A 14,571-nucleotide genomic window follows, 5' to 3' on the forward strand; every position below is an offset into this window, starting at 1 on the left:
TTTTGTTTCCCAGCAATTACAGTGATAGAATCAGCTTCCCCTGGTTGTTTCTCTTTCCAGCTTTACTACTGATCTCTTGTGAGCATTCTGGCAACTCACTTTACATCTCCCAAGCTGTTATTAATAAATTGGGATCACAATCACAGTGAAACAGCTCTAATCTAATGTTTGTTAGAACAAATGACTGAAAAACCAAGTGGGACCAGCAGACGGGACATGGCAGTCACCGTCCTTTGGTGCCCACAGGTGGCCCATGTCCCTCAAAAACCAAACCCCACTTTGATGCTCACCCAGACCAGGCGAGAAACTGGGATATCACTGAAAAGACAAGCATTTAAAGGGACAGAGACTGAAACCACCTCCTCTTTGTGCTCACGTGAGGTGTGTTGATACCCTGACCTCAGGACCCTTGTCTGTGTCCTGGACTCATCAAAACCTTTTGACCTTGCCACTCTCATGGCACTGATTCCTGCTAATCTCAGCAGTGCGAGGAAGGGAGCACCCCTCAGCCAAAACGTTCACCCATTTGATCGGAAAAGCTCCTTTACTGAACACATTTACTGAAAGCCTTTTTGTAACTACACATTTAAAGGATTGTTTTAAGCATGGAGAACCAGTGGTCAAGGCAGACCCAAACTCCTCAAAATTCTCAGACTGTTCTATCTGTATCACTGTTCACATTTGGGGTTTAACTCGGCCCCCTGGTGGTGCAGTCATAGGGTTTGAAGGCAATTTTGGAAGGAGACCGCTGACTACTGAGAAGATACCGTGACACCAGAAGGAGAAACAGGTCTGCTCCCATGGGCAGGGTATCCTGTGTTCACCAAAACCAAATCATCCATGCCAGTTTTGATTCCCCCATGGTCTGACATTGCTGTGGGGACCTGAACTTGCTGGTCTTCCCCAACACACAAGTAAGGAAATTAGGCATAAAGCCTTCAACTTTCACATGCTTGCAGCCAGCTTGGCTCTGCCATTCACTGCTCCTTGGGGAGCTCCCTGTGAAATTATATAGATAAGGCTGCTAAACTACTGACTCTGGCACCAAGTTCTTGGTTTTGACCCATGCCCTAAAGCCTTATTAATATCTGGGACTCCTTCCAGACCCATCCTGCAAGCATCAAACAGCCCTGCTCTACCAGCTGGTCCTGGTAAAATTAGCACAGCTTCAGGGCAGCCCAAGCTTTGTAGGGTTGTTCAGACTTGTGAAACAGCTATAGAGTGTTTAAAAGAACCTTTAATTCCATGTCAAAGTGCCATCCTTCACCATCGGTTAAAATAGAAGGAAAATGTCAAAGAATAAAATGGAAACAAGAAATTAACATTCCCCCTTGTGTTTGAAAAACTATTTGGGAAGTGGATAGTATTCAATGTGTAATGAACATCCACATCCTTCAGAGTGCTTTAGATATCTCAGCCATTCATTTGATCTTCTTTCCCCCCCAGACTTGGATCAATGGAGAGATTTTCTACATTTTCAGACCCTTGTTCATGGTTAAATCTTCTCTCTGTATCCTTTTTAACATCTTCCTCCTAGAGTCTGTCAGTCACTGCCACAGAGATTCATCAAAGCTGTCTTGTAATCGCCACTGGTATCCTCCTGACAGGAGAAAATATTAAAAAATAGGTGAGTATGGAAGTTCCTCTGCATGCTCCAAGTGCTGACGTTGTCAGTCTGTGGAATATGCCCACACAGGAAAATGACTTTGGAAAGAGCAAGTCAGACTTCAGCAGAGTTGCTGCCAGCTGACACACCATCAAAAGCGACCAGAGAAATGAGGCTTGTAGCTACCACCTGAAATAACATTCATCAAGTCCAATTTTTTCCTTTGGAATGCAGGTGAGAACGTGATCAAAGTTCTGTCCCACAGAGCAGCACAAAGTCAGCACAAATGACAGCAAGCAAACCTGTTGTGTTCAGATTTTTTTGTCCCTGGGTATTTATGTAGCACCTCTTCCCTACAGGAAGGGAAAAGTATAGTTAGCCCTGACACATGGCATTTTTAAAAAAGCCTCAAATGTGGTCATTTTGGTCTAGTAGTACTACATAAAATATTCACTAGGTAAAGAAAATTTCCTCCCTCTGAATGTTTTGTGGTGACAGGTGTAAAGCTAGTTCCACTTCTCAGAAGGAATGAATATTCTGTACAGACCCTTGAAGACTGATCATTAATCAACATGACAGACACTGACAGTGTCAATTATAAGAAGGGCCCTTCATTACAGAACCAGACTTCCCATAGGGACTGCTAAGGACAGGGCTTCTGTGCCATTTGCACAGGGACAGAGGAATGTCCCAAAGTCCTGGGGACGAATGGTAAAAAACAGCATTTCAGCACTAACAGGGGAGGCACGTTCACTCAGAGCTGAAACTACAATGCTACAATAATCTTGACAATGTTCAGTTTCTGAACCTATCTCATCACCAGTGTAGACCAGGCTTTCACCTGTGATAAGGCCGCAAAAAAACCCCAAACAACAGGAAAAGGAACAAAATACCTCAGCATTATTTTGATGTATATGGATGGCACTGGCTTGAGGTAGTGAAGGATGACAGAGAAAAGAAAATGGCACAGCAGTGTAACAGCTACAGGATAGGTATAACATGAATGATTCATTTAATGTAGATTTATCTAGAATGTCATGCAGTGCATGGATACAGAGAGAATCCTAGTGAAAAGTCTCCTTGGGTTTGCTTTGTCCAAGTCACTGACAGAGAGCATACGGTCTAACTCACCTTTCAGACAAATGTCTCTCAAGGACATGGCTGTTAACAGGCCTAGTGAAGGAGAGCCATGATCATAGCAGAAATTAAATTGTTACTGCAAACAACCATGGAAGCATCCAACACTGCTGGAAAGATTAGGAATACATGCAATGCCTGAGAACATCATATCAAGATTCTGCTTACCAAAATCATAGTGGAGAGAGACTTTCCTGCAATACGCTTGAATTCAGGCTTTATAAGATTTAGGTCAACTTCACTTCGAGAAACAAGCACCCTTATCAGAGTCCCATCATCGGTGCCAGCCCCCTGGAATAACAGATACAGCAGTCTGTGATGGTACTGGTGTTCAAGGGATAAGTTGTGCAAACTAGTCCAGGGCAGGAGGAATCAGCTCTCTAACACCACTTGGCACTTCTTCTGTGGAACATCTGCATCTTTTTCAGGAGGACCCACCCTCACACCCTTCCCAGAGGCCACTGCCAACACCACAAGCCCACCATGGAGGTGTGCACAAGTTTTGCACAAGTCAAATGCAAAAGCAAACATACTACAGAGGTAGGAGTTGGTACTGAATACAGACTGTCCCTCTGCAGAATCATCCTGGCAGTGTTTGGCTTCAACCAATATTGTTTAATCACTCACAGGAAAATTAAGATCACACCAATAACAAAACTGTTATCTCAGCTTTTCAAAAGGATTGGAGAGCTGACATCTTGTACATGCCAGTTTAGTATTACAGGGGCACAATCTGCAAATACCTTATGTGACCCCATTTGAAACTCTCATTTTATACTGCCATTGAGAGAATTGCTTCCTAAAAAGAAAATACTGCGTTCCTATCTATTTAAATGGAAGGCAAGTCTTCACCATAAACAACCTCCTAGAAAAGCCTCTTTTTTCTGTGTTCCAGAAAGGGCCTGGGCTCCTTGCAGACTCTTAAGCCAAAAAAGCCAGACTCCCTTGTTATCTGGAGTTTAAATGGTACTTTTCTTCTCAGCTGTTTGAAAGGATTCTGCTATTATTTGAAACAATTGCACTAAACCTGCTGTATTTCACCAAAACCTTGGCTTTTCTAGTTTGAATTAGTGGAAGCCAGGTTACAAGTTAAGTCTGTATGAAAACCAGTGTGTTGCAATGGAGAGTCTTACCTTTAAAGCATTGTACAGCCTCTCTGCAAAGTAGCAATGGACGTTCCTGGTGCATTTCACTAGGCATATAAAAAGCTCAGTAAGAATCAATGGTAATTCCAGCCCAGGGCAGGAGGTGACTGAGATCCTTCACGCATCCATTAATTCAGGGTGCTCCTGGAATCTGAGTTTATCTTATCCAAGAGGTCCCCCTTACTTCATACCAGACACCTTTTTAAAGCAGATCCATCTAATATAAGTCAGCTACTGCAGAAGAAAAGGTATCATACTCTGACAAAACAAAGGGAAAGGTCACCACTTACCAATAGCCAGCATGGCATCCTCAAGTGAACCACGAGTTTCACTCTTGATAGAGTCTTCTATGCTCTTGCCAGCCAGTTTCTGGTATTCTTCAAACACTGAAACACAAGAACTTATATTTGAAACACAAAGAACTTATATTTTTTACCAAGTAATCCTTGAGGCATTTTGTGTCCAATATTTACAGGCATTACTTGTGTGGCAATATGAAAACACAGATTCTGCAAAAGCAATGGACACATTTGCACCAGCTTCAGGAGGCTTTAATCAGCATCAGAAATCATGTTGGATACAAAGATAGATGTTAACATTTACAAAAAGCCCAACCATTCATGATTCTTAATTCCCTGACTTCAGGTAATTTCTGTCACCTCAAGTTTTTGTGGGAATCTGACCCTTTATTGCTGTCTTTAACCACAGACAATAAAGCAGACAACAAAGTTAGGCATACCTTTGGTCTTGTGGTTGTTGATGTCATTAGCTTCAGGAGCCAAAATAAAATCAACTTAAATGTAGGAAAATGCAGTTCACAGCCCATGGACTTTAAAATGATGACAACACCATTTGGGGAAACTTATTATCTCAACCACAATTTAAAATAAAAACAACTGAGAAAAGATGAGCAAAATACAGGTACAGATTCCAAGATATTTGAGTTCCTACAGTAACAGAAGCTCAACAACAGGGCTGTTGCTTGCCTTATACACTTTGGATACTTCAAGGCTTAGAAACAGAGATATCTATTTTTACTTCTAACTTTCTAGGACTAACAAAGAAGGAAAACTGCTATGTAATGCAACAGACATCTTAAGAAACTTCACTCAGCATACAAGATTATCAATACTCAAGACACTTTGGGGAAATGGAATACAGAACAGACAGATGGTTACAAACTTCTCAACTCAAACTACTCTTTTTATTAAAAACAAATTTTAAAAGCTGCAATAATTGGACTCAGATCTTAAAGACAAATAGGTACAGGCAGCTGTGGCACAGAAGAAATTGCTTAGTGCCACAGTAGGTTCAAAAGACTGGTTGCATTATCATGAGAGGTGAAATTAAATTCGTAAAGACAGATACAGACAAATACTATAGAGACCACCTATTTTTGTTTCTCTCGTTTATTTTTTAAGTGACCTTGGGAGATTGAATTTGAAACACAAGGGGGAGCTGGCTTCCAGGGCATAGAAGCAGCTGCAGAGGCCTTCAGCTTAGAAAAAGCTCAGGCGTATCTGGTTTATTTTCGACTAAATTTATAACTTTAGGTTCACCTGATTCACACAGTACTTGATATGCTTAGATTCAGCCAACATAACAAAATCTGTTATGCCTCAAAAGCATTGAGATGACAAGGTTTGGTCTCTGCTGAATGGACAGTGGGGAGCTGAGGTCTCAGCTGGAGCAGGGCTTGTGTCTTCCCTCCCAGCAGCCTCTGATGCCCTCAAGAAGACCTGGGGCAGAAATGCAGGCTGCACGCTGTGATTCTTCAGCACCGAATAACCAGCTACTTTTTTAGTGATTTTTTTTTTCCCCGTAGGAACCCATATCCAAGGGAACATGTCTGTTCACCACATGCTCCTACTTAATTTTGATGGTACTCGGCCACTTCTTGAATTTATAAAAACAACTACCCAGTTGTCACCACTGTATAGGGACTCCTGGAAAAGCCACTTGATTTTCAGCAGAACTAAATCTTCATAATCTTTCACAAAATCTCCTGGCAGCTTTTGGTTACTGAGTGACCAGAAATTAGAAAACAGGCTCAGGTAGTTATTTCTGACCACTCATGTCTCTCGTCTATAGCCCCACCTCTCTTTGACTAGAGGGATTTCTCATTTTGGAGGCTTGGGAGTGTAGTGATGGTAATGTGGGCTCTGCTCCATACCTTTCATCAAGTGTGTGGCACTCCTTTTGCACAAGATGGTGATGAACTGTATCTCATCAGTGCCCCGTATCTTCTCTCCAGCAGCATAGAGAGTCTGTAATTTAGCACACAGTCATTAGCGAGCTGTTCTGTGTGTGCAGCTGATCAAGGATCAGAGCTTGGCTGAAGGCGTGGCTGGGGTAAAGGGGTTTGGAGTAACTGAAACCACTGTGTGAACCAGAGTCTTCTAGAATGGCTGGTTATGAAAACCTTTCTGTCTTCTAGACAAATTGAACATCCACTATCTCCATCCTTTCTACCCTTCCTGCAGCAGCTGGAACACTTGAGGTTTCGTCCCTTTTCTCTGCTCTTCCACTCCACCACAGCTATATACTTTCACATATCAAAAGCAGATGAGCCAAAGCCCAGGCCTCATCACTCTTTGAAATGCAGAGCTCAGCAGTGCAGGCAAAATTGAAAAACCCTATGTTACTTAAAGATAAGCCCACCCCAAATTATTGTGACTCCAACCCTCTGCTGACACTGAAGCACTCTGAAGTTCAAGAAGGTGGGAATCCAGGCATATCAGTGATCTCAGATATTTGAGAGTACCTCTGCATCCTGAAGAGCCAGGGCTGTGTCCACATAGAGGGTGGCATTGTCCCTTTCACCCTATGAGCAGAAAAAGAAGGATAACAATTTTGTCTCATTAATATTTTTCCACAAAGAAGGATCAGAGCATTAATTCTGATCAAAGATAAATTATCTTCTCAGCTATCAATTTCTGCAGAGTACTCAAGCAGTAATATTTCAGACAGCACAAGTGCTAACTCCTTCCTTGAAAGGTGCTGAAATCAGTCATATGAAGCAGAGTAAAAAATTGTTCAGTTATTCTGCTACCAGGCAGGAAAATTCAAAAAATGTGGTAGGGTAAATGCACTCAGCATTGAGGGCACAGACCCTGGAAAAGTGGAGCATCCTAGTGGAGTGGCACTTTTTTAAAGACCCTTGCAGAGTACACTGGCTTTACACATATGTGAAAGTCAGGTGTCTCTCTGCAGGAGAGCTGGCTGTAAGTTCTCAGCTCTCTCAGTGCTGCTAAGGGAGAGAGATTTCCCTGCTTCAGTCACACTGAAGCTGAAACAGATCCAGTCCAAGTGACATGGTTGTCTCTGCAGTTTATCTGGTGATCATGACTGTACTGGCTCTCCTATTGCATGTCTTCTCCAAAAAAGAAGAGAAAAGTGTGAAGAACCTTTATTTATACCCTCACTTATCTTCTCTAGCATTACCTGAAGAAGGCAAACCAGAATCTGCTCTAAGTAGCCACTCGTTTCCGATTTTATGTCTTGTTCCAGATCAGAACCGTATTCTACCCAAGGGAAAGAGAAGGACAAGGGAAGGATTTGTTATTTATTTAGGTGATACAGTCATGACATTACCAGTAACCCAAGCACACACAGTAGCCTGACACCGAGCAAGAGGGTCATTAAGGAAAAAAAACAGGGATGAAAGCAGCTCACACCCTCTGTGATGCCAGGTCAGCATTTGCATCCAGCTGAGTCACTACCTCCCCTGATGTCCAAGAAATAAACCCAGAGCTAATTTTAGAGGTATAGTTGAAGGGATGAACAAGATAAAATATTTACAAATACATATTTGACAAATTCCCATCTATTTAATGGAGAGAAAAGCCAAGTGCACAGCTATAGTTTTGTTTCTGTTCTGACAATACTCTGTACCCAAACTGAACCAAATTTGTAATTTGTTGACCCTTTGCTGCAGCTGGATGAAGACCTAGAAAGGGATTTTCATTTTCTCTGAGCATAGCCATTTTCTGTTTGCTAGCTGAAAGCAGAGTTACAATGCTTTTAGAGTTAAATGCTTTTAGAAAAGCCATTTTCTTGCTGACAGTGCTGGCTGGTAACGCCTTCCTGTGCTCTGACCACAGAAATGTGAGCCCCAGGCACTTACCTTCTTTGTACGCCTTGATTATCTCCTTGATCTGCGCTTTTGTCCGAGATGCCAGGATCTCTATGATAACACTTTCCCTTGTTCCCACACCCTATAATAGAAAACACAGTGGAGAAATAAAGGTGGAGAAAGGCATCCAGTCATGGAGGGTGATTTACTGCTAGAGAAGTACAGTTAAGGGAGGAGTTGGATGGCAGCAAAGTCAGGCTGTTTGCTGAGCTGTAAGAAACCATCGTGATGAAAGCTTGAGACACAAAACACATTTGGGTTGAACACGATTTCTTTTACCAAGGTGCCTAATTTGTAAAGGATGATTTTATATAACCCTACATTTCCACAATGCTTTTCTGGAGTCAGATCTTTGACAATAGACAGCATTAAAGGAATGGAGGGAGACTAGTGCTTGGCTAGTCAGTCCATCTTCATACCATTTTAACAGACCACTCTGCATCTGAAACTTGTAAAGATACACTACCAATAGATAGGATCCCAGCTGACCCCAGCCTGGCCCTTGCATTACCACTCCTTGATTCCTTAAAGGTTATATGGCTCAGCTGGGGCATCAAGGCAGCAGGTTTGGGTGTGAATTTAGTTTTGTTGTGGGCTTTCCAGGCTCTATGAGTCACGTATGTACAGAAACTTTCTTACAACCATAAATATTTAAGCAGCATTTCCCCCCAGAATATTAATAGTACAATTAAGTATTTCTCAAAGGCTACTGCTAATAACAAACTTAACCATGTAACAGTCCAGTTATTAACACTTGCACAAGTGCAGGAAATTAGCACTGTATTTGTGCTATTATTTAAATATCAGCATGCAATTTGCTTACCTTCATGGCATCATATAGCTCCTTGGCATCATACTTGAATGGGGAGTACATCAGAGCTACAATGAGCCTCTCAAAGTTGCCACTCAATTCAGACTTCAGGTTTTCAATCAGATCCTGTCAAATGTGCATCATCACATGGTTACATAAACAGACCCACAGGATCATTTTGCTACACATGCTGCTTCCATCCCCATGGCCCAAGTAATGAAGCTAAATGACAGCATTGTTGATAGCTCATTAAAAAAGGTCCTGAGACTGAAAAAGGCACCTAACTCCAAAATGGGATTTGTCTAGGTGCTTACACATTCCCTGTTTTCTTGATATTTGGGCTTTCTCAATAATTAATTCTGTAGCAAATCTTCCTCCATCCTGCTCAACTCACTGAGCAGAACCAGGTAGCTGAAGGCCTTGCACTGACCAAGGGTGTAGCTTCAGAGAGACTTCCATAGCCTGCATATAAACTTGCACCCAGGACATTTGCAGAATCTGGACTGCAGACTACTTGAAGACCCACTTCAAACTTCCCTTTCACTATAATGCAGGTTTCCCCAGAGTAGGACTCTGATGCAAGCGCTCTATTTATTCATTGTTCCATACCCACCCCCTTCCCTTTCTTAGGCTTTTGCACAGCAGTCCCCTTTCCAGGAAGGACCACAATAGGGCTGAGGGTACATTCTGCTGGTGAAAAAAAATTCCCAATAAAAGAAACAGAGAGACACAAAGGAAAACATAGTTGTCAATAACTGTGGAATTTCCAAACAAGTGGAATTAAATAAGTCCTTAAATTGAACTTTTTTGACATTTAAAAAGGCCTGAAACAAACCAATATTTTACTCAACATGTCACTTAGATGGGTATAAATTTTTGTTACAGCTTCAAATCAATAAGAAACTTCAAATTAAAACTGATTTTTAAAAAGTATTTTTGGTCAAAATGCATTAAAAAAAATTCAATCTTTAGGTGAAAAACATTTTTTCATGGTAAAACATTAATTTTACACATTCATAACAGGCCTTATAAATAGAAATTAGTCTACTTATTTGCAGAAGACCTGCATATGGTTTGCATCATGCTTTCAGGATGAAGTGTATGCCCATTTACTATATCCTGCATGCAGTAAACCAGTGATTGAATAGGGCTTTGTTTTGGAAGAACCTTTCCAAACTGTGCTTTGAAGGATTTAGCAATCTCTTGACGCTGCAGATTGCTCCTCTTGGTTAGGACATCAATAATAGCTTGTTCATCAGTCCCTGTGGAAAGCAACAATAAATCATAAATACAGTGCACAGAATAAGCTGAGACTGATCCAAAAGCCCAATCTGAATATTCAGACAACCATGTCTCATTCACTGCCTTTATGTAGAAGTTTAAGTACATACTGAGGAAACTTAAATATTAGTTTTTCACAGTAAAAAATAAGTGATATCTCTGGGTGCAAATTTCCTAAGGAATTTATTTCAACTTTGCAATTATAAGAATATAGAATTTACATATGTGGTTGGAGTCAACTCACCCAGCCCTTTCATGGCATTGTACAGAGTCTGAGCATCAGGTGCAGCATTAAAATGTAAAGCACCTGCCACGGACCTGCCCTCTGCTTCACTCTGAAAGAAGAAGAAAAATACACAACTTTCCACCACTGCTTTTCATCAGCTGAAGAAAAAGTATTTGAAAAGTACATGAACACTATTTATTGCCTACACATGGTGAAGTCACAGAAAATAGGAGAGACTGGCCAGAAGTTTCTTAGCAGAGTAAAAAGAGAATACAGGTTTCTCTCCATAGAGAACACAAGTTTCCTGTTCCCTCCTGCCTGTACCAGCCTCTGCTGCTGGCAGGAACATGAAGTGCAAAGCATGGCTGACAGTGCTGCAAGCATTGTGAGGTCAGGCAGTCTGGCAGAAAAAGCACAGACTGTAAGAGACTGGACTTTCCTATTCACCTCTTAATTACAGTCCTTCGTAGCATGGATGCTATTGTATCATACTGCATTTCTCAGTGGGTTGGTGCAGGGTAGCTTTTAGACAGCTTTTTGAATTCCTGAAATTGTCTTATTCTCATAGACCATTTTTTTCAGCAGCTGCTGCTGCACTTCTGCACGGTTTCAAGAAGGGAGCATCTCCACTGGAAGGATTTGGGCCAAAAGACTACTTTGAAGGAAGAGATCCATATGGAGGAGTGGAGGTTTGATGTTGTTCCCTTTACCAAGAATCAGATACAACTACACAAGAATCCTCCTAACAAACCCCTAAGGTACTGTAAGTATCAATCCCAGGGCATAAAAGACACACTGACACTTATTTTAGTCACCATAAGGTAGTAGGGCTATCAGTCAGAACCCAGGTATAATTTAACAAAGCTAGTAGTCAAGGAACTGGTTTGAATATATTGTCACATCTGTCACAAGCTGGTCCTGTCAATAGGGGAGTATATGGGTGGGTAGGCATGAAGAATCATCATCACTTTATTACAATAATAGACACAATTGTCCCCTTCCCAGAAGCAAGGATATTTAAGTTGGAAACTACTATATTCTCATAAATTTGTCTTTAGAGGCAGGGTTAATATTAACTAATTGTATCAGTATGATCTGATAAATATTTTAATGGGGATGGCTTCACTTTGAGATAAAAATCAGAGATTATAGATCAGAAGGAAGCATTAGGGTTGTCCCACCTCACTTATATAACATGGACCACCGAGTGCCACCCATCAGCCTCCTGGTATGATGCAAATCCCTTCTGCTCTAACTTCCCATGTGAAAGAGAACCAGTGGATACAACTGGCACGTTTGCATGGAGCAGTGACAATGAGGAGTACTGAGAGAGGCATGTTCAGCAATCAGCAAGACTTGGAAAATTTTGCTTTACAGTCAGCACAGAGACACTCCTGCACCACCACAGCTTGCTCCCAGCAGAAACAGCAGCTGTGAAGCAAATGGTGTCAACAAGAAACTTCACAAGAGATGCAGTTTTGAATCCCAATGGTCACTGAGCAGCAAGTTTAAGGCAGAGGTGAAGCTGTCACTGCAGAAAAAAAACAATGACAGAGCAGGTGGCATTCCCACCTCCAACAGTTTGTCATTGGCATGGAAGAATTTAGCTGAGCTGGAAGGACCATTTCAAGTGTTCCTTTTCTAGCCCTCTGCCAAGATGGCCAGCACCATCACAGCTTCTCTGGGAAGCAGGTTAGACCCATCCATCTGAGCTTGCTTTGAAAAGGATGGTCAATCCTCTCCAGCTGCATGCAAGGGCCCTGTGAAGAAACCCCGAAACATTCTGGACCCATGCCTGGTGACTCAGTAAAAGAGGGAGTACAAAGCTTAGCTTTCATTTGGAGGCAGTGGAAACAAATTAAACAATGATCTTTTTTGGTACTAATTCCGATAAACAGATATGGCCCTTCCTGGCTTGAGTCGCACATTGGTGACTCACTCATGCACCTCATTCTCTGTGCCCATAGATTTTGCACCACAAGTACAATTGCACCAGCTTTTCAGAAAATCCCTGTCCACTTTGGTCTTGTTTTCCAGCTGAGTTAATCCTACAACTCTCTAACTAAAACTACTCAAAGCGTTTGTGCTCATGTAAATATAAATAATTGGCATGAAAGTAGCAGAAGCAGTGTATCTTACAGCTGATGCTGTGAAAAGTTTTACCTATAAATGAAAGGAAGAAGGAATAAAAGTTTTACTACCAAAATATTTTCAAACCTAAATGATAGGCATTTTTTTAAAAAGCTGGAATCTGAGGACATGTTGGGTTACTATTTGCATTTTGTTCAGTCAGTATTTTCTAAGCAAGTTTCACATTTTTTCATTCCTTTTGCTTTTGAACTGTATTTTTTAATGAAGGGTTCAGAAAACCAAACTTTTTCCCCATCCTTCTTTGGACCTCTCAGTTTCTTCTCATGCTTCCACCCCCTAACAACACCAACTGGTACGAGATCACTGGAGTTTAAGGGCTTTTCTCATTCTAATTTACAAATTATTTCCATCTTGGGGGTAGAGACTAGATCATCCAAAAGGAAAATAATTAAATGAGAGCTACTCCAAGCTTGAGAAAATAATCTGGTTTATTATACCAAACTTCCAAAGGAAATAGGAAGGCAGAGAAAACTCAGAAGGAAGATTACAATTTGAATGTTTCTGGGGAAAAAAAATATTTTGAAACCTGGGAGTAAACCTAGCCTCCCACAGAGGCTGATGGGGGAGGTGGCACCAGGGCTACCTGCTGCCTGGTGTGAGCCAGACCCCAGGTGCTGCCTCAGCACACCCCATGAGCTTCTCCCCATCCTGCCACATTCCTCCCAAAGCCACAAGCATTTACAAGAGAACATACACAGCATTTCTGGCTCCTGGCAAAAAGACAGGCTGTTCAAGACACATTATTGTTGCAATATTAAAAACCCACCAAAGATAGACATTGTGGCTTGACCATATCTTTCTTGGTGAGCACAGCCTGCCAGCACAACAGGGGACCAAAACTGGGGACAGCCAGCACCCTGAACTCACTGCCACAGGACAAGGGAGCAGGCAAGGAGCGCACGGCTTGCAGACTTCAACAGTGTAACTTTGCTGTTGCATGGTCCCATCTCCCCATGAGCACAGGGATATAAACACCCCCTGCACCTCTCTCAGCTAAGGATACAGATGGGATCCGCTCCTCTTCCTATAGCCAGCAACCATATGAACACCCTCCTTCATCAATGTTTTTGAAGTGCAGAATGCTATTTTACAGCCAGAAAAACAGTAAAAAGGTCTTGCTGATTTTTAAAGGAAACTGTTCATTCACACACAGGGCCTGATACAACTTAAAAGCTACCTTATTACAGTGCCAAAAATCTTCAGAATGTCAGTATATCCTCTACTTACCCAGGCCTTCCACCATGCCATTGTGGCCTCAGTAGTGTTAGCTGGGTCTGTTGATGAAGAAAACCACACATATCACACCTCAAAGTTTGGGAATCTGAGATTTGAAGGGAGGCATAGGGAGGAGAGGAAGAAAAAAAAGTTCTTTTCAATAAACTTACCACAAGAAAAATGGAATAACTGTACTCCTCTGGAGGCTTGTTCCCTCTGGAAGCCGCAGAATGTAACTGGCCTCTCAGGCACACGCAGGTATAAAGCATCCTTATCTAGAGATTCCACAGGGCAACACCCTCTGACATGGCTCAACCTGTTTTTCACATATGAGTTTACAGGGAGAGATCAAGTTGCTTAATAAACGAAGCTTCCCTTGTGAGGAGGCCTAAATTCAACCTTGTTGACTCATTGTAATTTTTCCATGGCTTCTCCCAATACACGCCCTTCCCTGCTAACATTTTGGCCTCTGGCACAGATACAACATACAAATTACAACCAGGTAATTTCTCAGCATGAAAGAGACTAGATGAATTCAACTATAATTGAATTAGGCATTTACTATTACCAACTCTTTCTATCTCTGCTAATCTGGAACACTGCCAAACAGAATTCTAGAAACATAACATACCTTCCTCTCCCTCCTTTCAAAAACTTAAAAAAACCTCAAAGCCAGAAAACCAAAAAAATTCCAAACCAAACAAACCACATACCCAGCCAAACTCCGTATCATCAATATCCTACACCTTACAGTTTAGCTCAATAAAGCAGAGACTTAGGTCCCCAAATCCCATACCTAGACTTCCGCAGCATGAGTCACAAATGGTCTCTAGGGTAATGTAGGACCAACACATCTAAGGCTAA

The 14,571-nt window shown here is 41.8% G+C and overlaps 1 protein-coding gene across 2 annotated transcripts; it reads right to left on the bottom strand.

The window, feature by feature from the left end:
- Positions 1 to 1,543: 1,543 nt before the first annotated feature.
- On the bottom strand, positions 1,544 to 14,003 carry LOC110475679 (annexin A8). 2 transcript variants are annotated; one of them, XM_077784475.1, is made up of 11 exons: positions 13,878 to 14,003; positions 13,720 to 13,766; positions 10,360 to 10,450; positions 10,002 to 10,096; positions 8,847 to 8,960; positions 6,653 to 6,712; positions 6,062 to 6,155; positions 4,179 to 4,274; positions 3,877 to 3,935; positions 2,912 to 3,034; positions 1,544 to 1,600 (listed from the first exon to the last, which is right to left on the bottom strand). In XM_077784475.1, exons 2-11 carry the CDS (start codon positions 13,738 to 13,740, stop codon positions 1,544 to 1,546), a joined length of 810 nt encoding a protein of 269 aa, XP_077640601.1. In that variant the 5' UTR covers positions 13,741 to 13,766; positions 13,878 to 14,003. The 2 variants fall into 2 exon arrangements, with proteins under 2 accessions (XP_077640601.1, XP_021395681.1); XM_021540006.2 differs by lacking the exons at positions 10,002 to 10,096; positions 10,360 to 10,450; positions 13,878 to 14,003 and adding exons at positions 7,333 to 7,412; positions 8,015 to 8,105 and having other exon boundaries at positions 13,720 to 13,740.
- Between the last annotated feature and the right edge of the window lie 568 nt (positions 14,004 to 14,571).

The sequence above is a fragment of the Lonchura striata genome, chromosome 7 (assembly GCF_046129695.1).
Source record: "Lonchura striata isolate bLonStr1 chromosome 7, bLonStr1.mat, whole genome shotgun sequence".
In the NCBI taxonomy this organism is placed as follows: Eukaryota; Metazoa; Chordata; class Aves; order Passeriformes; family Estrildidae; genus Lonchura; species Lonchura striata.

Bases quoted from the DNA above. Each gene is read 5' to 3' on its own strand.
- LOC110475679 (XM_077784475.1), bottom strand. From the start codon at position 13,740: ATGGCATGGTGGAAGGCCTGG. The intron at 6,713-8,846 runs GTAAGCAAATTG...TTCTGCTCATAG, and splicing joins AGCTATATGATGCCATGAAG to GGTGAAAGGGACAATGCCAC. The intron at 3,035-3,876 runs GTAAGACTCTCC...CTGTTATTCCAG, and splicing joins GGCTGTACAATGCTTTAAAG to GGGGCTGGCACCGATGATGG.